The sequence below is a fragment of the Anarhichas minor genome, unplaced genomic scaffold (assembly GCF_050575085.1).
Source record: "Anarhichas minor isolate MPS153535 unplaced genomic scaffold, ASM5057508v1 ptg000026l, whole genome shotgun sequence".
In the NCBI taxonomy this organism is placed as follows: Eukaryota; Metazoa; Chordata; class Actinopteri; order Perciformes; family Anarhichadidae; genus Anarhichas; species Anarhichas minor.
In genome coordinates, this window is record NW_027466472.1 from 129,146 (window position 1) to 153,223 (window position 24,078).

Genomic DNA, 24,078 nt, shown 5'->3' on the forward strand with positions numbered 1-24,078 from the left:
ATCTCATATTCATGGACTTCATTACCTACATACAAACCCTGTAAAGACATGTCTGCTTTTATGTTAAGGTCACACTGCACATCAAAGCAGAGAGATCACAAATGGAATTACACCGATACATCAGCATGGATTCTGGCTTTTTTTAAATGTGAAACCTTTGATATGAAGGATTAGGAGTTAGGACGATAACCTGAACCCGATGCTGCATTTTTGATCTGATTGAACATCCAGGTTTGTGCATCCTGAGAGGAATGAACTCTGTGTGTGTGTGTGTGTATGTGTATGTGTATGTGTGTGTGTGTGTGTGTGTAATTGTTTCTGAAATATCAGAGAGAAGTAGACGGAGTATTGTGAATGAAGAGGCCATTAGAATAACCGTAGCAGGTTAAGTTAATATATTGTTATGACTCCGTGTAGTTCTCATTATCTAACATAAAACTAAATTATCCCGCTTTTCCATTTGTTTAAAGCACGCCAAGATATTGGTCTTGATCCATACATTAGATATCATTGATGAATGATTATTAATATTCAACCATCTTTGTTTGCTACCCTGTGAAGCTAGCAAATGTTATTAGCATCTTACCTCGGAGCAAACAAAGTAGTGTTTGTTGATCTTTGATGGATTGAGGTCTTCCACGCTGTTAAATCCATATCTGACATCTCCTCTTGCGTTTTTTTGACATCTGGAAGGCGAAGAAATACAACACTCTCATCCAAACTTTGAGGATATCTGCTGTCAGATGTAGGAAGTAGACGCGGTCATGGTGGCATCATCCATATGTTTGTGGACAGCCGTTTTGAAGCCTTGAGTTCTGCGTTTTGGCAGTCGCCATCTTGGCTTTTTGCAACCAGTGAGCAGGAAGTGACCATATTTGGACTGTGGAGGAGTGACGTAGAGACGGCGTATACGTACCAGGCCGCAACCTCCCGTTCTAGCGATGCGGGAGTGTCTTAAACCTGTATTCTCTCTACTGACCACCAGGGGGCGACTCCTCTGGTTGTATAGAAGTCTATGAGAAAATGACTCTACTTCTCTCTTGATTTATTACCTCAGTAAACATTGTAAACATGAGTTTATGGTCTCAATCTCTAGTTTCAAGTCTTCTTCAATACAGCATGATGTTCATTTAGTACATTATGGTCCATTTAGAGTCAAACAGACCATAAAGCAGGGGATGCTTTAGGGCGGGGCTACACAGTGATTGACAGGTCTCTACCAGAGATGTATACGGCGTCTCTACGTCACTCCTCCTCAGTCCTAATATGGTCACTTCCTGTTTACTGGTTGCAAAAACAACAACATGACAATATGCTGTAATCCAAGATGGCGACAGCAAAATCGCCTAACTTGAGGCTTCAGAACGGCAGTCCACAAACCAACGGGTGACGTCATCATGACTACGTCCACTTGACGACACTTCCGCATTGGCGTCACTCTTCAGAACCGGAGGTTGCCTCTTGTTGCATACAGCCTGTAGTTACAGTAGCTAACGAAGGATTGGACAGGAGCAATTTGAGGGAGGGGCTTAGCGATGGGTTTCACCCATTGGCTCTTTATTCAGACGTTGATAACTACTGACTCAGGCAGAGTGAATAGTCCTTTCATACGTTACAGTAAAAGATGACATGATGGTTGTGTTTACCTTGGACTCATTGAGAGCAGGAGGAGCTATTAATACTAAATGTGAAGATGTTTGTGTTGCTCAAAGACTTTGCTGATATGTCTAAAAACAATATATGATAATGTGAATCTGAAGGCATGAAGTGTCTGTAGCCTTGGATCTTTTCTCTCTTCAATATATATTTCTAAATCTACAGTATACCTCTGTATTACCCTCCAGACTGTGTCTTCTTCTGTCACTCTGCCCTGTTCCCTGAAGCTCTCGTGGCTCTCTCTTGTTCTTTGTGCCACTTTTAACGAGGCGATCCATTCAAAGGAATGCTCTGTGCGTTCTTTTACAGATCAAACTGTAAAACCTGTAAAAATCATTTTTCTGTTCTGCCCCATGGATCCCAATAAATTATACGATACAAAAACTCATCCTGTGTTTACTGTGTTTGAATATTATGGGCGACCGTGGCTCGCTGGGTTAAGAGGGTTGTCTGGCAACCGGAAGGTCAACGGTTCGATCCTCGACTGGGATGTGTCACGTGTTGAGGTGTCCCTGAGCAATACACTGAACCCCAGGCTCCCCGGGCGCCTGTCATTGGCATCCCACTGCTCCCTATATACAGGGATGGGTCAAATGCAGAGACAAATTTTTAAATGGATCAATATATTATAATAAAAAAATAAATAAAATGACGACTCAAAGTCTTCATCTGTACATCCAGTGTTTTATTTTCCTGCTTTTACCTTTGGGATAAACCACTATACCCAAATTCCAGTCTTCCAGACCCAATATTTAGAAATGATATGGGTATATATATGTATATGTATGGATATTGTATATGTATGTAATATATATGTATATATAATTAATAAATAGGTACAAACCATCAGGTCTGCCGTTATAAATGTTAGTAAGTCATTAAAAAGAGGTAAAAACGACCAGGTTTGCAGGTAAAATGTTGTTGATACCATATTTTGATAACGTTTGTTTTTTTCTCATTTAATGTTAATCTTTTATTAGCTCTATTACATATTGAGGACAAATGTTATGAGGTTGACCATCAACCCACATGGATCTTTAAATAATAAAGTATTTAAAATAATATTTGACTGACATCTAGTGGCTAAACTCACGAATTGCAACCAAGCCGCTTGTCTACTGGACTAGATGTGCAATATATAAATATATATATATATATATATTTATATATATATTTTTTTATAGCTCCTAAATGTTTGTGTGAACAAAACGTGAAGTTTCTGTGAGTCATCAGCGTGATTACATCACTGCTGCTCATAAATCTGGAAGCTTTATTTTTCACAACAAACCACCAACATGAAGGACGAGAGTCAAGTTAAAAAGAGTTAACATGAACAGGAAAGGACTTTCGCTTCAAAGTAAGAGCTTCCAAATATGTCACTTTTGAAAAAGTTAATAAACGTCTAAGTATTTGATATTAAGTGAGACAAATGTTATCGGCGAAATTTCTCTGAATGTTATATTTGTATTATAACTGTATTTAATACGAATAAGCTTGTATGATGAGCGATATATAATAGTGCTCATTAGCCGATCGAACCGGAAGTCTTACATCCAGCTTCTGACTTAGCTCGAAGCTAGCGCGTCTGTGGCGCAAACCATTTCTACGTCACATCCGGTGGAGGAGTGAGGTCCTTTTTTTTTTTTGTTTTCCCGTATCCGCCATTTCAGTTTTTTTGAAGTTAGTTGTCATCGGTCTGCTGGATCGTAGCTGGAATTCTGTGGCTAAAAATAATAATAAATTAGAGCTAAATTCCCACCATTAACCAGATAAGCGTGCTCTTTTTTATTTCCGGGTTGCGGCTCTTGTGTCCGTTGGTTTTGATGTCCCAAACGGCTACAGCTGCGGGTGGTGTTGCCTGGTTACTAAACGTGCTCTTAAGGCGCTAAAGTTTTTTTTGTATGTAGTTGAAGGCCCGCCGGTCGAAAGCCTCGGCTTCAAGAGGGGCTTTTTAGAAAAATACATAAAATCATGGCCGGGAATTTCGACGCGGAGGACCGCGGCAGCTGGTACTGGGGTCGGCTGAGCAGACAGGAGGCTGTGTCTCTGCTACAGGGTCAGAGGCACGGAGTGTTTCTGGTCCGGGACTCCATCACCAGCCCCGGGGACTACGTGCTGTCGGTGTCGGAGAACTCCAAAGTCTCGCATTACATCATCAACAGCATCAGCAACAACCGACAATCCGGTCCAGGTGAGGAGGGGGGAGCTGGTTGTGGGTTCGGCTGGAAGGAGGTGTGAGGTGCTGATGGGACCGTTCTTGCATGACTTGCACCAAAAAGAGATGCGCAATAGAGCCCCTTATTTAACACTATGGAGAACAGACCCCAGCTCTGTCAGCACTAGAACTGCACCTCACTGTCCTCCACCTGTCTGCTGCCACCTGCCTGTCTGTCTGGCTGTCACCTGTCTGTCTGTCTGTCACCTGTCTGTCTGTCTGTCTGCATGTGTCTTATTGTTGTTTAGCTGAGTCTCACTGACTTATATATATATATATATATATATATATATATATATATATATATATATATATATATATATATATATATATCACATACTCTGCATGTGTTTATGTTTCGTTTCCTCCTGAACGATGATACTACTTATATTAATATTCTCACTTCTTAGCCTCTTGGTGCATTTACAGCAACGTTTATATTAATGTGCACTGTCTCTTATCAGATAAACTAATAAATAAATAACAGGAACAGGACACACGTGTGTGGTCGTAGTTCTAGACTCTCTAGATGTTAAACTTTTACACATTTTGTGCACGTTTCTGTCATTAAAATGCATCATGGTGGCTGCTGGGAGTTTTTAACTGGCACTGATTTCTTTAAGAAATTAGCCTAATTTACTAGCTGAGCCTATTAAGTTGTAAATATTCAAAAAGTCTGTCATAACGCCACGTTTCTATTGGACTTTGTCCCTCCCTGTCTGTGCTGGAACACACATTATTATTATTATTGGAAGGAACAGAAAAAGAACAAGGAAATAAATGCAAAATAAGGAAACAAAAGTCTCTTCCTGGCAGTTCTGGAAAGCACCTCCATGATGCTCGGTGACACAAATAGATTCAGATGTGACGGAGCATGAAAGAAGTTATACCATGTTGTCTTTTCCAGGTTTGGCCCAACCGAGGTTCCGTATCGGAGACCAGGAGTTCGAGGCCCTCCCTGCTCTGCTAGAGTTCTATAAGATCCACTACCTGGACACCACCACTCTAATAGAACCCATCAACAAGTCCAAACACACCTCCTTCATCAGGGTAGGCCCCGGCGGACCCCCGCCCGGCCTGGAGGACGAGTTCGTCCGGGCGCTTTTCGACTTCCCCGGGAACGATGAGGAGGACCTCCCGTTCAGGAAGGGCGACGTCCTCCGGGTGCTGGAGAAGCCGGAGGAGCAGTGGTGGAACGCCCAGAACTCTGAGGGCCGGGCCGGGATGATCCCGGTGCCGTACGTGGAGAAGTACCGGCCGGCGTCTCCGAATTCGGCGGCGGCGGCGGGGGGGCCCGGTGTACCGGGGGGGCCGCCGGGAGGAGTGGGGACGATTGGGAACTCCGACGGTTCCACCGCGGTGGCTCAGTCCGGAGCTCCGCTGCTGGGAGACCCGAGCCAGTACGCCCAGCCCACCCCTCTACCAAACCTCCAGAACGGACCCGTCTATGCCAGGGCCATTCAGAAGAGGGTCCCCAACGCCTACGACAAGACCGCCCTCGCCTTAGAGGTAAATATGGACTCAATGTGTGTGTGTGGAGACCGTTAGCGGAGAACGATCCCGGACCAAGAAGGAGCTCAGATCCTCTCTTCTTCTACACCTTTTGATTATTTCTTCCTCAGTATTAGTTCAGCAAAGTGAAGCTTAGTTTATACTCACGAGGCGTGCCGAAAATTACTCAATCACGGGAGGAATAGTTCACTGATAAAAACACTATTTACACGTCTAGAGATAAGACAAAGGACAATTAGATGTTTTAGAAACAGGAAGTATTACAAATCTACATTTGAGTTAATATTTTGCAGCCAAATCAATATAGTTTAGAAGATATTCAACCTTTGTTTCTTTATAACACATTTAATACTTGACTTGTCTTTACAGGGTTTCTATAAAGGTAATAAAGTAGTTTATGAAGTTGAGATATGAGTTTACAGATAATTACAATCCCTCCTCGTCATTGTAGAGGTTGGTTTATGATCATATCTCTGAGTTACACTCGTCTTTTTGAGTCTCCACAGTTCATTTTCTTTGTTTGTCCTCTGGTGTTTCGTAGAATAATAAAGCAACACATTGAGTATAAACGCTGTTGAAGCTAACTCCAGTAACGTTACAGTTAGCTTAGCATAAGTCTTTATTAACTCCCTGGCTTCCTTTTTCTGGACTAGAGAGAGAAATGATTATGAAGCTCTCGGTGGCCGGACTGTTTAAAGTGTCCGGAAGCGAGAGCGGGGCTCCCACGGAGCAGGTCGTTGAGGGGGGGGGATAGTTTGTGTTTTGGGAACGAGTCCAGCTGAGCCCGGAGCGAGACTAGAAGAACAGTCAGAGTATTCTCTTGTCTCTCTTGAAGATATTATTTCAAATCCGTCCTCAAATCTTTACCTTTTCTTTTGCTTTTCGTGGAGTCAAACCACAAGTCTGCTGCTGGTTGACTTGTTTCTCTGCAGCTCTTTGGGTTGTTTATAACTTGGCTTTATAGACGGGAGGATCCTTTTTGTGTGAGCTGGTTTCTGGCCCGTGGTGTTGGCTGGTAGTGACTCAGCAAGGCGGCACTAGTGGACGGTTAATGATTAGCCCACGTTTCCTTCTACCCTCTGATGGTAGAGATCTCTCTTTTAGTTTAGTTTCATTGTGCATCCTCTTAATAACTCTCATGTCTACGATGCATGATGGATCCCTGCTTCAGGTGGTTATATGTATTAATGCCGTTACTCTCCAGACTCAGACAGTTGTGACGGTGGTTACATGTCGTGATAAAACTGGACTTAAAGGTGCTGAATTCAGAGAATTAATACAGCAGCAAACAGCTGTAGTCTATGTAGATGTAGAGGAATAACGTTGACCCGAGCAGAGAATGAAGTCGCTCTTCCTCTGTTTGTGTGTTGTAATCGGAGCTTCTCTGTGCTATGTTTACGTGGCCGGGCCGGCTAGCTAGTCGCCGTCGCTCTTCACTGCGATGTCCCGCGTAACGTCCACCGTCCAGTCGTTCTGTTAGCTCTGTTAGCACTGTTAGCTCCTAGCTGTCGCCATGTTGAGAGCCGTGTGGAGGCAATCCCTTAATCACAGATATGCTCTTAATTTTGAATTTAGCACCTTTAAACTTTGATTTCCAGGCCATGAATATCGTCGATACAATTTTTTATTAATCCACTTCGGTCCAGGAGCAAAGGAGGGAGGAAGCTAACAGCGATTAGCGATAAATCTGCAGATTATTTTCCCGATAAATCGTGTGTTTTATAAAATGTCTCACAAATTCTAAAACATATTGTCCATCACGTCTTTCTAAAGCTGAAGGTGAAGTCTTAAAACTAAAAGTGTTTTTGTCCAAACAACGATCCAAAACCCTAAAATATGTAATTTATAAATCATAATAACCAGAGAAAGGCAGTAAATCTTCACATGTAAGAAGCTGGAAGTTAAACAGCTCATAATTCATCTCTAATATCTATTTTATATTCATAAGAAAACATACCTTCAGCCAGTACTAATTTTCACTGAGCAGAGCCTGAAGGCATCATAATGTAACTGAAGTGAACCTCCCTTGGTTAGCCGTTAGCGGTGCTGCTAACGTTACTAGCTCTCCTCCTATTGGTTAGCCGTTAGCGGTGCTGCTAACGTTACTAGCTCTCCTCCTGTTGGTTAGCCGTTAGCGGTGCTGCTAACGTTACTAGCTCTCCTCCTGTTGGTTAGCCGTTAGCGGTGCTGCTAACGTTACTAGCTCTCCTCCTGTTGGTTAGCCGTTAGCGGTGCTGCTAACGTTACTAGCTCTCCTCCTGTTGGTTAGCCGTTAGCGGTGCTGCTAACGTTACTAGCTCTCCTCCTGTTGGTTAGCCGTTAGCGGTGCTGCTAACGTTACTAGCTCTCCTCCTGTTGGTTAGCTGTTAGCGGTGCTGCTAACGCTACTAGCTCTCCTCCTGTTGGTTAGCTGTTAGTGGTGCTGCTAATGTTACTAGCTCTCCTCCTGTTGGTTAGCCGTTAGCGGTGCTGCTAACGTTACTAGCTCTCCTGTTGGTTTAAACACTGATTGGTTGTTTACAATGAAACATGATCAGAGACTAGAAACACATGTTCTACTGAGTCAGTAAAACTTTATTTACACCGTGATGGTTAAATCATTAATCAATGCTAACAGTGTTGTGAACGAGTGACCCAAAAAACGCAGCCAGCTGTTTAAATTAATGATATAAAAACACTTCAACACCGCAGCAGAGCTGAGTCACTTTGAGTTGATATTCATTTAATTACCAGAAAACATAATATATTGTTATTAAGATCAGAAATTACTTCTATCTATTACTTTAAATGTTAAACATGTCTAAATTGTGTGCAGCTGCAGTAGGTGGATAAAAATAATCATAAATGTAAGTTCTTTCACCAGCAGAACATGTTTTTATCTGATCATGCTGCCAGTTACACATTTAACAGGAAGTTTGTCTTTACTGGTAACGAGGTCATCAAACATCGACCTTTGGAACCATCCGTTAGTCCTTGTTTACTCAGGTTCATGACTCAGAGACAGACAGACAGACAGACAGACAGACAGACAGACACGCTAACACCTGACGTTGTATACGTCTCTGTTAGAGACCTGTCAATCACTGTGTAGCCCCGCCCCTAAAGCATCCCCTGCTTTATGGTCTGTTTGACTCTAAATGGACCATCATTTACTAAATGAACATCATGCTGTATTGAAGAAGACTTGAAACTAGAGATTGAGACCATAAACTCATGTTTACAATGTTTACTGAGGTAATAAATCAAGAGAGAAGTAGAGTCATTTTCTCATAGACTTCTATACAACCAGAGGAGTCGCCCCCTGGTGATCACTAGAGAGAATACAGGTTGAAGATCTTTGAAACTTTAAAGTCTGCAGAATGTGCAGAAAATATTTTAGAAAAGCAGCAAATCATATCTGGGGAACATTAACTGCCGGATATTATGTCTGAAACAATAAATAAATGATCTCTCTCTCTCTCTCTCTCTCTCTCTCTCTCACCCCTCTGTCACCTGTCTGGCTGTCGCTGTCTCTCTTTCTGCATCTCTCTCTCTCTAATAATTAATAACACCTTTTCTCCCCCCCCCCCTCCCTCCCTCCCCAGGTGGGTGACAGGGTGATGGTGACTAAGATCAACGTGAACGGTCAGTGGGAGGGTGAATGTAAAGGGAAGCGAGGCCACTTCCCCTTCACGCACGTCAAACTGGTGGACCAGCACAACGCCGAGGACGAGCTCAGCTGAGGGCGGACGGGTCAGGCCGCTACCTGGACACTAGTATTATTATTACACCCTTCCTTCCTCACTCCTAACCTACCTCCCTATTCCCTCCCATTCCACCCCCCCTCCCGACCCTCACGTCTTCTCCGGGTTTTACAGTTTCAGAGAATCACTCGAGGACCAAACAAGCGTTGGACCGTTGTAACGCACACATCCTCTGAATAATCATGGCCGCCCTTCTTCACCACTTTCTCCGTCTGATATTCTCTACACGATCTGAAGCTCCGGTTTCGTTGTCGTGCTTTTTCATTTTCTTACCAAGCGTCGGATGAGAACAGTGATATATTCCTCTGCGCAGTAGATGTGCAGTAGATGTGAAGCTACTGCCAGCAGCCGATTAGCGTAGCTTAGCATTAAACAGGGGGGGGTGGGGAACTAGCTAGCCTAGCTCTGGGCTAACGAGACAGAACCCCCACCAACCAGCACCTCTAAAGCTCACTAATTTAAAACGTTCTATCTTGTTTGTTTACTTCCTCGTAGAAAAGATTAAAGATGGAGATTCAGAGACTCAAATAATAACTAGCATTTGGACAGAGCCAAGCTAGCTCCCCCTCTTACTACTTCCAGGCTTTATGCTAAGCTAATATATTTATTATAGAAAGATGGCATCTAAATCGACCAGACTATTCTTTTAATCCTGAGCTGAGTCTGAGGATTTTTTGAGCACTAACTTGAAAATGTCAGCATTCTTTTGTCTTCTCGGTGTTGATGTCTTTGTTCAGTGAATTAAAGACATTAATAATAACACTAATATTTAACTCTAAAATGTAGCTTTCCAAAGGATTTGTACGAGTGAACAACGCCGAACATTTACAATGTTCTCTGGCTGTGTTTACCGCCTCAAAGCCAGGGTTAGTAATCTAAAGAAAACTAGAAGAGAACGCTAGATTTTAAGAATTATCTAATAAATACAAAAGCCAGCCCCGTGTTCACAACTCTATTACAATGAACGTAGCGGCTCAAGCTCCAAAAGTTGCTAAATCTAGTAAGAAAGTCGTCAACACTCCCGAAATCATCATAATTATATTTTTTAAATTACATTCTGGCCGAATAATAAAATGTTTGGACGAGGTGATTACAGTCCTGAGACAACTACAGATACCAGGTTTTTAGTTTAGTTCATCAGAGCATTCGATTCATTGATCGCTGTACCAACCCCGGCTTTAAAGGTATGTTTTTACCTTTACTATTGTTCTCGTTGGACATGAATGCAGCGTTAGTTTTAAGTTCAACCCAAGAAGACGAGAGAGTTCCTTTGTGTCCCAGAGAGAGATGAACGTCCTCCTGAAGGAGCAGAAACCAAATATGAAACGGAGGAAACCGTCAAAGTGAAGAAGTGGAGATCAGCAGCTCGGAGGTTTCTAACCCGAGAGAACGTTCTGTTGATGTGGAGATAAAAGACGACACTAAACTCTCCTCACCTCCCACCTACAGACCAAGTCGTCTTTTGTAAGAAAGAAGAAGAACAACGAGGAACATATTGTTATGAAATGATGTACGATGTGATTATCATTACATGCTAAAACGTTCTCTTTTTGTTATCTTCTGTTGCTGATTTTGTCCGGTTTTCGATGTACACTTTTTACTGATGCATGATGGGAAGGGAGCGATGATGCTCTCACTTCACCACATGTGTGTTCTCATTGTGTCTGTCGGCCACGTTTGTCCGTCTCCAGCTCACTGAATCTACCTTTGAGAAGAACAGGTGTGACATCATGTTCTCTTCATCCTCTGCCTCTCTTTTATTAGCACACCTGGACTTTTTATTATTTTGATTTACCTTTTCTGCCGTGTCTTTATTTGCCAAGTAGAACAAAGCAACATACGTTTGTTTTCTGTTGAATCTGTTCGTTGACAATCATTACGTTGTGTTTCCAGCGCACCTTCTGTCCTCTAGGTGTCACTATAACCACATTCAGATAGATGAGGACATTCTGACGGTTCTGAGGAGATTAAATTAGAATTTTTTAACAGAATGCTCTTACCACCACTCTCGAGCTTTTATTATATTTTAAAGGGTTTTTATTTATCCTTAATTTAGCTCCCACACGTTGATCTTTCAGCTTTTTATGTTTTCAAGTTGGCCACTTTCCAAATAATAATATTGAGTATTTAATAATGTGGTTAAGGGCGATATGGAGAAAATACACGATCACTAAATATATATTTTGTTATTATAATGTTGATATTATGGTGATATTGTAGAGTTGAGCGTCGGTGCTTCCACAACATTTTCACACTAAGATGTTTAATATTCATCAGTATTGTGGATGTAAAGGGAAATAATACAACAGTCTTTATTTTACTGTAACGCAGCCTTTAAACCAGGAAAAGAGCCTAAAATCCCAGACGATATGTCGTCTCATATTATTAATACTTCAATGTATCTCCAGTCCTAACGTGGTCGACTTCAGACCAGCTTCTCTCTCACTCACACTTCACACAGCGACATGGAATCATTACCTTTTAAACATTACAATGAAACCAAGTATTTTATTTTATCTTCAGTCGCCCTGCATGAAGTCATTCATTCATTCCCTCTCATGAGAACGAAGGCGTGGCAGAAAGATGACGGTGGAAATTGTGTTAATATCAAAAATGCCATTTTATTATAACACTATATTCTTTCAAGACAATTGAAATTACCTTTTTATTTTCTGTAGCATGTAATGTGTTAATATACTAGTAAATAAAGTCAGACCCATGACAAATGATGTGTTAAATCTATTGACTTCTTAACATTTACGTTTAAATGTTTTCACTCTACGGTTCATTCATGCTGCACAGGGCAGTTGCTTAGCTACAGAAATGATGTCCATTCATGTTACAGGGTTATTTTTAGCAACGCAGCATGAAGCTGAATAACTAAAGAGTCAACGTACAGAAGAAATGTATGCAAACTAGTTTTATATGTATGATTATCAGCCTATTAAAGATCATGTAGACTCACCTATACACATTATAGCTAGAATACTGACATAACATATCATGTAATGTTTTAATTATATTCAAACACCAAAGGGAAAATGACTACAGGATTTAAATTACAATCACACAGAAAATGATGACATTAATTGCTTATTATTTATGCTAATTATGCAATTAATTAAGCTTTATTTAATATCCTTGCAATTTACTCAACTGTTAGTGGAAAAGGTTTTCATTGTCATAATAGAAATGTGGTAAATTAAATAATTATCAACTAAAAGGGCACTCATAAAGTAAATTGATCTATTGTAATATAAATATATATATATATATATTTTTAAAGTATTTAGAGAAACAATCAGCACCCCAAAAATGGAGGTAGATAGGATTTAATTTGTGCTGCTTAAAGCAGTAAAAGTTACTTTTGATAATTCGCAATGTGTCTTCCCAAAAATTCTGTTGTTTAAAAAAATATATAAATAAATATAATAAATATATATACATTTTTTTAAACAACAGAATAACTAAACCAACATGTGATGTATAGAAAATAACAGTTAAATATATATATATATATCACATCATATATATTATATATACAAAGTATTGAAAATAATATATATAAATAAATATATATTTTTTAAACAACATAATAACTAAACCAACGTGTGATGTATGGAAAATAATAGTTATATATATATATATATTTATAAATATATATTACATATATATATATAATATATACTGTATATCACATTATATATAATATATTATAAATATAAAGTATTGGAAATTATATATATATATATAGAGGGAGAGAGATCATTTTTTACATATATTTATATTTAACTATTATTTGTAATACTTTGGTAACATCACATGTTGGTTTAGTTTATTCTGTTTTAAAAAAATGTTATCAGAATCAACTGATAAAAAACCCAAATGACAGTATATATAATTGACCAACTCATAAAAGCGTAGTTAGTGTTTAATACTGTAAATGCTCTCATGATTAAGCTCCTCTCTTTACAGATATTACATGTTTTACTGGGTGGTAGAAGAGGAGGAGGAGGTCTCAGAGCTGGTGATTCATGTGCGTATGTGTGCATCGCTCTGATGAGACCGGCCGCCATCTTTACTCCCATCAACACACAGCACATCGCTGCCGGTGGGGCGGAACACCACTCAATCGACCCACAGTTGATTTCTAGGAACCGCCGATTAGACCTGGTGCACCTCCACTACTACCACCACCATCACCGTTGTTTTCCACTAGAATAAATTGCCGCTTTTGAATTCCGTTCGCTAACTCCAGCTGCACCGCGACACCACAATGGGAGAGCGAGAGGACCTAGTTTACCAGGCAAAGCTTGCCGAGCAGGCAGAGCGATATGACGGTAAGGACGCACTTATTTTCCCGGGGCTGGCGCGTGAGAGGGGGACATGTTCGCGTTAGCTCACGTTGACGGAGCAGTGCTCAGCTAGCTACAATGTTAGCCACGGCTAACTAGTAAGAGGAGCTAATGCAGGCTAACGGCCGTCGTTGTTTCAGCTTAACAATACATTGACATGGCAGTTGGCCGTTGGATTCGGGGGGGAATTAATATGAAACATACTTTTAAATATTAAAAACAGTAAATGTAATCAAGCCCCTGTGTTATTTAGAAGAAAAAAAAATGTACGGATGGTGGCTAACGTATAGCGAAGGCGGGCCCATAACAAAATGGCGGATGACTGGAGCGTCAACTGTCAGCACCATGCTAACGATAAATTAGCTTAACGTTTGAGCTACTGGGTCCGGTTATAGCTACTAGAAGCTAACGCCCCAGTGTCATGACACTGTTATTTCTATGTATAATAATTTTGTACAATAATAATAATTTTGTACATTAATAATCCCCATTTCCGGTATACTCTCTGTCACACCTTTAAGGGCCTTGTATGAGGCTGTTTTTAGACTGGCTGTCGTCGCCACTGGTTAATACGTTGCCCAGTAACGTTAGAGTGCATGTGCCATGACTCACTCAGTGTATTTACAGAGTACTTTATGGGCTACTGGATTATAATGGTACCCTCACTGGAATGTAGTACAATTCATTCTGGGTTTTATTTTTATTTTTGCTGCAATAGGTCATCAAATATATATTACCCATATATATATATATATATATATATATATATATATATATATATATATATATATATATATATACAAAGTATCGAAAATAATATATATATATATATATATCATTTTTTTTAAACGTGATGTATAGAAAAGAATAGTTAAATATATACCTATATATATTACACACATAAATATGTATATATTATATATATATATTATATATACAAAGCATTCAAAATATATATTTATAATTTTTTTTAAACAGAATAACTAAAACATGTGATGTATAGAAAATAATAGTTAAATATATAAATATTATATATACAAAGTATTGAGAAAAATATATATATATATATATATATATATATATATATATATATATATATATATATATTTTAAACAGAATAACTAAACCAACATGTGATAGAAAATAATAATAAAATATATATATATATATATATATGTCGGTGAAAAGACAAATTTATATAGTGCTTCGTAGATGGGGGGGGGCGTAGGGGAAAAGTCATACATTAGCTATTTAAATAATAATATAACTAACTTTATTTATATAGCACCTTTAAAAACAGAATATACAAAGTGCTTTGACAGACATAAGCAGCAAAGGGCAATAAAATCAACATATATATATATATAGTAAAATAATTTAGTAAAATCAACAAACAGAAAACGACGACATCACATAAAAGCCAGTCTGTAAAAATGTGTTTTAAGAAGTGATCTAAAAGAGATTAGTACATCAGTCACTCTCTAATTGTACTCTTAGGACTCATAATGTCCTTTTATTTATTATAATAAAGACATCTTACATTTACAAGGGAATGTACTTCATTGGTTAAGCTGCATTTGAGTTATGTTTAGTTGGTGCTAGAGAGGCTGTGTGAATCCGGTCCAAACCATTCTGCCACTACAAGACAATGTACAAAATGTCATATAGAAAACATCTGTAAAGCTTGCACTCTTCACAATAGTTAAAACAAAAGATCTCGTAGAGAGGTGGGCTGTAATGCGACGGTGGGAAAAATCAATACACATAATCTCCTCAAAACCAGCTGTGTCCTACGTACATCGTGCATCAATCAACAGTCACTAATAAAAACTCTCACAATACATTTTCACACATTGCAGTCAAGAAATGTTCCAATATAATTTGAGCTTGCCCATTAATACCGAGTACCGATCCGACGCCAGTACATTATAATAAACAATAAAGCTAAACGGGTCACAATTCCTTCTCTAATATCTATTTTATATTGCTATGAAAACATCTTTAAACAAATTTATTTAACCGTTTATCGCCAAAAAAAACGAGATTTAACAAGATCACATTTGTACACAACGTTATAATGAACCGCCCAATACTCATTTTTACTGAATGGAGCTTGAACGCCTCATAATGTAACTCAATGCAACCTCCGTACATTAGCTGTTAACTCCGTTGTTTAGCCCCTGACAGCTAGCATTGACTAGCTCTGTGTTTAACCACAGGTGGGTAGCACTAGTTTGCACATGTGCAGTAGCGACCGGCTAGCGAGCGACATGTTGTTCCTTTTGTAGCGTAAGTTACTTTATAAATGATATAATGTGATATCGGTGCATAGACTCTCATACTCACTCCATTAGCTACGGCTGTATTGGAACAAGTGGATGAAGTCCTACTTAAAATACATCTTTTGAAGGTTGAGGTGTGCGCCATGGGGCTGCATTGCACCTCCTAAGCTACTGACTTGTGTGTAGGTCTGTGTGTGTATTTGTTGGGTTGTTGCCAATGAATAGATGGACGTTTTGCACCTCAACATGCACTCTAAACACCCTCTGTCACTTCACGGTCACACCTGACTTGCATATTTTGTGAGCTGTAAATTATTATCTTTGAGTATAACGTCCCTCAAGCCTGAAGAATTTACCCATAATGCTTTTAGACCAGCTGAGAAATGTCATATATTGGTGGTTACCACCTGAATCTGTGCCAGGTGGAGGCGTTATGTCACAGCTTCATAATTTAATTGATTTAAAAGACGTAAGACATGAAATCTCATTAGTCAGACAACAGGAATCCTCAGAAGATTGACAGCTAGTCGGATTCTCAAGATGTGATGAATAAAATATCCAAGTTCTCACGGGTTAAATGTGTCTCCTCCACAGAGATGGTGGTGTCTATGAAGAACGTGGCCGGCATGGACGTGGAGCTCACAGTGGAGGAGAGGAACCTCCTATCGGTGGCCTACAAGAACGTGATCGGAGCTCGGAGAGCCTCCTGGAGGATAATCAGCAGCATCGAGCAGAGGGAGGAGAGCAAGGGCGTGGAGGAGAAACTGAAGATGATCCGGGAATACCGGCAAACGGTAAAGTACCTGGATGTCACTTCACTCCCAAAAACAAGCTCAGTATTTGTATTTAGTCGGCGGTCTGCAAGGAGCACATTGTCCCAAATACATCTTCTCAGATTTTGCCGTGCTAATGTGAGATCACTATGCTCATATTAAATATTACACACCATAAGCAGCTACTGGACACACTGCATCTGAGTCATAGTTTGGCAAAGTCCTCCGCTCTGTCTGGCTTTTATGAAGGAGAAATATGAGCTGGCTGTTAATGTGGGAGAGAGAAGGGAGAGGCTGCAGTCAAATGACCTGATGGGAGTCAGAGTCAGCTAATCCTGCTGTGGTTCCTTCGTGTCTTCTGTGGTTCCTTCGTGTCTTCTGTTGTACCTTCGTGTCTTCTGTGGTTCCTTCGTGTCTTCTGTGGTTCCTTTGTGTCTTCTGTTCCTTCGTGTCTTCTGTGGTTCCTTGATGTCTTCTGTTCCTTCGTGTCTTCTGTTCCTTCGTGTCTTCTGTGGTTCCTTCGTGTCTTCTGTGGTTCCTTCGTGTCTTCTGTTGTACCTTCGTGTCTTCTGTTGTACCTTCGTGTCTTCTGTTGTACCTTCGTGTCTTCTGTTGTACCTTCGTGTCTTCTGTTGTACCTTCGTGTCTTCTGTTGTACCTTCGTGTCTTCTGTTGTACCTTCGTGTCTTCTGTTGTACCTTCGTGTCTTCTGTGGTTCCTTGGTGTCTTCTGTTCCTTCGTGTCTTCTGTGGTTCCTTCGTGTCTTCTGTTGTACCTTCGTGTCTTCTGTTGTTCCTTCGTGTCTTCTGTGGTTCCTTCGTGTCTTCTGTTGTACCTTCGTGTCTTCTGTTGTTCCTTCGTGTCTTCTGTGGTTCCTTCGTGTCTTCTGTACCTCCAAGTAACGATATCTCACGCAGCCCTTTAAATAAAATGATCAACATGTTTGTGCTGGTGGAATTGTTGTCTTCATTTTGTTTGTTTGTTTGTAGGTGGAGAAGGAGCTGAAGACGATCTGTGGTGATATTCTGGATGCACTGGACAGACACCTACTGCCCTCTGCTGTCATGGGAGAGTCTAAGGTCTTCTACAACAAAATGTAAGAGCTCTGTGGTCTGACTGTAACGCAGTAGTGGAGTAAATAAGCACACGATGAGTATGTAGGTTAATTATGGAGTATTGAGAGGTAAAGTCCAGACAGCAAAGGTCAGGGAATTAGACAAAGTATCTAAAGGAAACTATGGAAATATCGAGGAGGTTCACAAATTTTTAGAAATATCTTGCAGTGAAACAAACCATAGACTCTCTGGTAGTGACCTGTCAATCACTGTGTAGCCCCGCCCTAAAGCATACCATATTGTATTGAAGAAGACTTGAAACTAGAGATTGAGACCATAAACTCATGTTTACAATGTTTACTGAGGTAATAAATCAAGAGAGAAGTAGAGTCATTTTCTCATAGACTTCTATACAACCAGAGGAGTCGCCCCCTGGTGGTCACTAGAGAGAATGCCGCTTTAAGACACTTCCTCATCAGCTTCACTCGGCAGAACCGGAGGTTGCATAAAAATATTTTTTTCTCCCCTAATTCCAGGAAGGGAGACTACCACAGGTACCTGGCAGAGTTTGCCACCGGCAACCACAGAAAGGAGGCAGCGGAGAACAGCCTGGTGGCCTACAAGACGGCCACCGACCTCGCCATGCTGGAGCTCCCGCCCACGCACCCCATCCGCCTCGGCCTCGCCCTCAACTTCTCCGTCTTCTACTACGAGATCTTAAACTCCCCCGACCGCGCCTGCAGGTAACTGTTTCTGCAATACGCTTTCATTTACATAGCAGCTTCCAAATCTGATCCTTTTGAAAGGGATTTACATACATATATATTTATATTTCCACCTTCATTTAAAGATGCTGCTTTAAATATAACCATTGATTAACGTGTTAATATGTGTTTTCTCAGGTTGGCAAAGGCTGCGTTTGACGACGCCATCGCAGAACTGGACACACTGAATGAAGACAGCTACAAGGACTCCACACTCATCATGCAGTTGTTACGTGATAACCTGACACTATGGACTTCAGACATGCAGGGAGAAGGTGAGAGTCGGAATACTCATGTTTCTGTTCTCCACGGCTCGACGCTGATACACTGACTCACTCATCTCCTTCTTACCTTCCTAACAACCTTTTTACACACAGTTTCTAACGTGTCTTAAACTGAGAAGCTTGATTTGATGTTCTGGCAACACAAAAAGCTAGTTTAATATATTGTACTTCCATCTTTTACACGGAAAAGTCGTACGTTTAACTGGTGATTGTAGCTTCTGCACCACATTTAAAGACTTTCCTTTAGTAATAAGTAACTAGAGTCCATCCACACTTCAGTGAAGTTTCATCTTAAAACGGTTGAAACTCTATCGGGGTGACACAAGTCTGCTTCACTGTCGGCTAAATACGAAATCAAACTTTCCGTGTTCATCACCCAGTACGACTGGTTAACAGTCTCATGTAATTAGTTGTATTTAGGTGTGATTTTGTTATTTGCTCTCTGCTCTGTAGTTCTAGTTTCTAGAGCCGTAACGAAGAGTTAAAGGCTTTGATCACTGCGTTGACGTTCAGATTTTATATCAATATTCAGGTGTTAATTCATCCAAAATTCACAACATATTTTTATCTAACGAAGTAGCTTTAATACGTAATTGTTGGCATTTAGCCTTTTAGAGACTTCAATGTTTTTTAACTTGAAGTCAGTTTTTACTTGTCCCCCAAATACAAATAGTTAAATTTATTAGTGATTATCAAGTAACAACAAAGTCTGAAGTTAGTTTTCGTGGTTTATCTGCTCTGACGGGAGGACGCACTGATGAGTTCTATTCATTAGAGACAGTTCATTCATCGGATGAATCATTTTATATTGAGAGTATTTGTTTTGTGTGCGACGACGTCAGAATTCATTCAAAAAGCCCAATGGAAGCTATGAATATTTATTAAATAAAGACATCCGGTACCAGTTACCATTACTCTGATTATAAGCCCAAGAGGTACCCACGGTGTCCTGCTTCTCCTGCTGACGTTCATAAGAACTCTTTAAAGAGAGAGAGTCTGGTTGTTGAAGGTCAGTCGGTCCAAAGTTAAGCCAGGATTTAAAAAGCCACACTTGACGTCAGCTTAAGTCTCCAGGACCTGGATCCTGGGAGTGGTTTAATAATTAAATGAGTCACCTGTTGTTGGGTTGGATTCTGTATTAACTTGTTGGTTACCGGCTGTGATCGTTGATCTTCCACCACAAACAGTTCAAACAGTGTTTCTGGAGATCGGCTGAGTTTGACTTCTGTTACCTCAGAGTGTGAGACACACAGAGGTTTAGATGTTAACGATCATTTAAACACACGAAGCCCGTGGTTGGGACAGTAGGGAGGATGTGTTGTGAGGGTTTATCAACATATTTTAGAAGATATTTGTGTGGCGTTGAATATTTGTAGAGCGCTGACGTTGATCTAGAGCTCGACCGAATAGTTGGAAACGTCTTTCATACCGTTGACATATCTGCTGTCATTTATCCTTTAAACAGTGTTTCTCCTGCTGGTGAAGCTGTAAATGAGTGACTTCTGTAAAGTTCTACTTTGACCTTTTAACGGTGGACGACTGAGTCTGGACCGACTGTAGTGAGGGCCCGTTGTGGCCTCCGCACTACAGTCTGCTGCCACAACCAGCCCTTAACTTCTACATAAATTACCTTTTTAATTTATTTATAAATGTCATTTCTATTTACTTTAACAGAAAAAGGTTAAGTGTGTGCGCTCATTCGTAATAATATTAGTAATAATCCACACATTCAAAAGGCGGTTCTCATATTTATGGAGCCGTGCAAGTCGCTGCGTTTTCACACAAATCTGTCCTGCAGGTATTTCAGAATAAAAGCCTTAAATGCCGTCATCCTGTCCACAGAAAAATAGCTAGAATTCCTTTTATTTTGAAATAAGAACAGGAAGTGCTTAAAGATATTTACTTTTGTTCATGTCAGTGACACATTCTCCAGATAAACACAGGAAATAAAGTTTTTCACACGCAGTTAAAGAGAGAAATGTCTTTGTGAGATTAGGGAATGTAAATAAAACGGTATATAAAGTGTACTAAGTACACATTAGTGCTTCAGTAATATTTACACCATCAGATCATCTCTCTGTATACATTTATAATACTTTCACGTCTGATCAGTTTAGGTATTAAAATACACTTGATTCTACTTTTGCACTTGTTCGCTAAGCACAGTTTTTAAAAGCAGGACTTTTAACTTGTAAAGGAGTATTTTTATACTATCTTATCGCTACTTTTACTTCAATAAAAGGCTTTTGAATACTTGTTTTTACCAGTATCCGTAAATAAGATCCTCTTACGGCAAAAGACGGGTCAGAAAATACAAAATAAAACTAAATCGATGACATGGAGCCCGATGCTAAGCTAACGAAGACAGGATCATCAGTCCCCCAAAATGCTGCGCACTGGCCCTTTAAGAACGGAAACCGTGTTGGTGAATAAGACACTTTTCTTCTTCTTCTTGACCAGGTGAAGAACAAAACAAAGAGACGCTGCAGGACGTTGAGGACGAGGCCCAGTGAGACGACGACGACGCCACCAACAGCCAACAACTTGAGACCCCCCACCTCCACCTCCACCCTTCCTCGCCTCCTCACACTCCTCCTCCCCTCCACCCTTCCTCACCATCCTCCTCTTCCTCCGCTCCCTCCTTTCCTTTTTCCTTTCTTCCACCTCTGCAGCTCCGTGAAACCCAGCAGGGCCACAAGGAGCCAACACGTTTTGTTTTTCCTCTTCTTTTTTATTTTTATATATTAGCCCTTACATCATTCAAGTAAATAGCACTTAATTGAGACAGGAAATACAATGTTAGACAGTCAAAGATAAACAAGAGAGAGTCCCGGGTTGTTTTCGTGTTGTTTTGTTGTCCTGGTACAAGCGGTTCTGAAATCTTTTGTTTTCATTATTGTGTTTTTTTTGTTGCTTTTTCTCCATATGTTTATCAGTTGCTGGATGTATTGAGAATCTTTTCTTAATGTAATTACAGAAATTAACTTTTATTACTGATAATGTTGACTATTAGTTATGGGAGCTGTTTTATCTGTTCTAGTGAAATGTCATGCGAATCATTTTATTGTTTTCTTTTTGGTTTTTTTGTGTTTTGGGGGGGGCCATTTGGAAAACTACAAGTGCCCTTTTTTGTTAACTTAGGTTTTTCAGAGGAAGTTGGCAAAGTTCTCGATATCCAGGTGGAGCAAAGAAGTGCTTAACCTTTACACCATAGTGGTTCTGTTGTCATGTTTCTGTAGTCGTCCTTGGACTGTACGTTGTGCTGAAATACTGTAACTGTAAACACATGCTGAATCTATGAAGGTTGACTTATCCATAAATTGGTGGTTTTAATTAAATAAATAAAAAGACGAGTCTCGGTTTTGGCCCCGCCTCCTCGAACGGAGAACCCTAAAATTGACAGGAGTGTCAGTGCTTGCATGAGTTAACACATTTTCCTTCTTTATTTCTGCTGCTTCTCCCCTACTTTTCTAAAACTCCTCCGAGTTCAAAGGGTTTCTTTCTTTCTCGTCTTTTGTTTCTTTTTGCTTCATTATGTGTAACTTGGAGCTGATTTGTACTACTGGATATCTGACTGGAGCCACAGACAGGGAATCTGTATTGTTCTTACTGAAACACAGCATGGAATTAACATTAAACAATCTAAATTAAACGTTACGAACTGAGTCGTTGTGTTTATTATATTGTTTGATGAAAGCTGCTACAAGCAACTTTAACTTTGTGTTGATTTCTGCGCCCCCTGTGGACTAAAGTGGTAGTGTCTCTGAGCACCAGACTCCCTTTAGAAAACCTCATTTTACTGCAGCAGGGTCTGACAGTCGGACCCTCTCAGTCCTGGTTCTGGTTCTTCCGTGCCTCCCTTCCCTCCAGCGGGTCCAGCAATACGTCCTGGGTCTAACCCCTGGGGAATCATATTAGCCCTGGTTTCAGTGCCGATCGCTACTGCAGACTATTAACATTTGCACTACAACCTTGTTACAAGTTTTATACATTCGTATCTTCATAACTGAAAAATAATCTGTGTCAAATGGCTTCCCAAAACTAGTTGAACCGCAGCACAGTGTTGCCACACGGAGCAGATGTTGCTACTGGAATCCCAAGTTGGCGACAGCGTGCGTAATCATAAATTTATACGTCCTATTTTTTGTGTTTGAGAGACAAATGCAATCTTAATGCCGGTGGTTCTGCAGCGACTGCAAACAAATGTTTCTGTGTGGCTCAGACAAAGATGGCGTCACTGTATTTTGTTTTAATAGATTTAGTGAATAATTTGTGCCGTTATCTTGACAATTTTAGTTTCTTTTTCACTCATTTAACCTTTTTTGCCTCCCTGGTTTCAGTTGCTTGTAACCTCTGTAGCAGTTGCAACCTGTGCTACAGTTGCATCACCATTAATAACAGCCCGGGCTCAGTGCCTATAGCTTAAATTTAGCCTCAGGTGAAAGTGGAGGAGTCTGACGGAAAGTGGCCGCGTGCGACATCCAGCCAGTTAAAAATGACTTCCTTCCTGCAGTGGGAGGTGCTGCTGAGGGCGACACCGATCAAGACATACGATCAGAATCCCCCCCTCCCCTTCTTCTTCTGTAGTGCCACTGTCAGGTTAGACTTTCTCCTTGACCAAAACTTAGGTTCATGACAAGAAAAACACGTGGATTTCAGTTAGATTTAATATTCCTGCTCCCCAGAGGATGAAATGTATTGTTTTTTGTGCCCCGGTGACCTTTTTTTAAATAGCAAAACTATCAGGACAAAGATTGTTTTACAAGAAATGTCAAAAATCTAAGTGGCAGATTGTCTTGACACATTTTACTACCCACATTCATGTTCCCCAGAGGATGAGTGCTTTCTATTTCTCCATTTGTGAAGATGATCAAGGTCCCCAGTGTTTTGCAGTCCCCTGACCTGGACCACACCATGAAGTTGGCTTTTTTATATTTTGAGTGTCTAAATGTCTCAATGATTTGGTCCAGACATTTATGGTCCCCAGAGGATGTATCCTAATGACTGGTGATCCCCTAACTTTTCCTCTAGTGCCACCATGAAGTTGGCATTTCTGTTTTTTAGTGGAATGTCTCAATGACTTGCATGGATGTCCAGCTGAAAAATTACTACACACATGCATAGTCCCAAGAGGATGAGTGCTTTTCATTTCTCCATCTGTAGAGACATTTTAGGTCCCCAGAGTTTTGCAATCCTCTGACTTTTCATCTAGCGCCTCCAGCACTCACCCAGTGAGATATTTCAACATCTACAGGACAAAGACGTTTATGGTTCCCAGAGGATTTATCCTAATGACTCTGGTGATCCCCCGACTTTTCATCTAAGGCCACTAGCACCCTCCCAGGGAAGTATCTCATCATCTAAAGGACACAATTGGCACAACATTTGGAATAGACGTTTGTGATTCCCAGAGGATGGATCATAATAACTTTTCCTCTA

At 40.4% G+C, this 24,078-nt stretch overlaps 2 protein-coding genes across 2 annotated transcripts; both read left to right on the top strand.

Moving 5' to 3' along the window:
* Window positions 1-3,180: 3,180 nt before the first annotated feature.
* On the top strand, window positions 3,181-11,852 carry crk (v-crk avian sarcoma virus CT10 oncogene homolog). The gene is made up of 3 exons (XM_076099923.1): window positions 3,181-3,847; window positions 4,779-5,380; window positions 8,968-11,852. The coding sequence occupies exons 1-3, from the start codon at window positions 3,628-3,630 to the stop codon at window positions 9,103-9,105; spliced, it is 960 nt and encodes a 319-aa protein (XP_075956038.1). The 5' UTR covers window positions 3,181-3,627; the 3' UTR covers window positions 9,106-11,852.
* Window positions 11,853-13,173: 1,321 nt separating this feature from the next.
* ywhae1 (tyrosine 3-monooxygenase/tryptophan 5-monooxygenase activation protein, epsilon polypeptide 1) lies at window positions 13,174-22,296 on the top strand. Its single transcript, XM_076099924.1, has 6 exons — window positions 13,174-13,466; window positions 16,358-16,557; window positions 17,526-17,632; window positions 18,128-18,334; window positions 18,494-18,630; window positions 21,100-22,296. Exons 1-6 carry the CDS (start codon window positions 13,403-13,405, stop codon window positions 21,150-21,152), a joined length of 768 nt encoding a protein of 255 aa, XP_075956039.1. The 5' UTR covers window positions 13,174-13,402; the 3' UTR covers window positions 21,153-22,296.
* Window positions 22,297-24,078: the final 1,782 nt, after the last annotated feature.

Excerpts from the sequence above, each read along its gene's own strand:
- crk (XM_076099923.1), top strand. The coding sequence starts at position 3,628 with ATGGCCGGGAATTTCGACGCGGAGGACCGCGGCAGCTGGTACTGGGGT. Across the intron at positions 3,848-4,778 it reads CAACCGACAATCCGGTCCAG|GTTTGGCCCAACCGAGGTTC; the intron begins GTGAGGAGGGGG and ends TGTCTTTTCCAG. Across the intron at positions 5,381-8,967 it reads AGACCGCCCTCGCCTTAGAG|GTGGGTGACAGGGTGATGGT; the intron begins GTAAATATGGAC and ends CTCCCTCCCCAG.
- ywhae1 (XM_076099924.1), top strand. The coding sequence starts at position 13,403 with ATGGGAGAGCGAGAGGACCTAGTTTACCAGGCAAAGCTTGCCGAGCAG. Across the intron at positions 16,558-17,525 it reads TCCGGGAATACCGGCAAACG|GTGGAGAAGGAGCTGAAGAC; the intron begins GTAAAGTACCTG and ends GTTTGTTTGTAG. Across the intron at positions 17,633-18,127 it reads AAGGTCTTCTACAACAAAAT|GAAGGGAGACTACCACAGGT; the intron begins GTAAGAGCTCTG and ends CCCTAATTCCAG.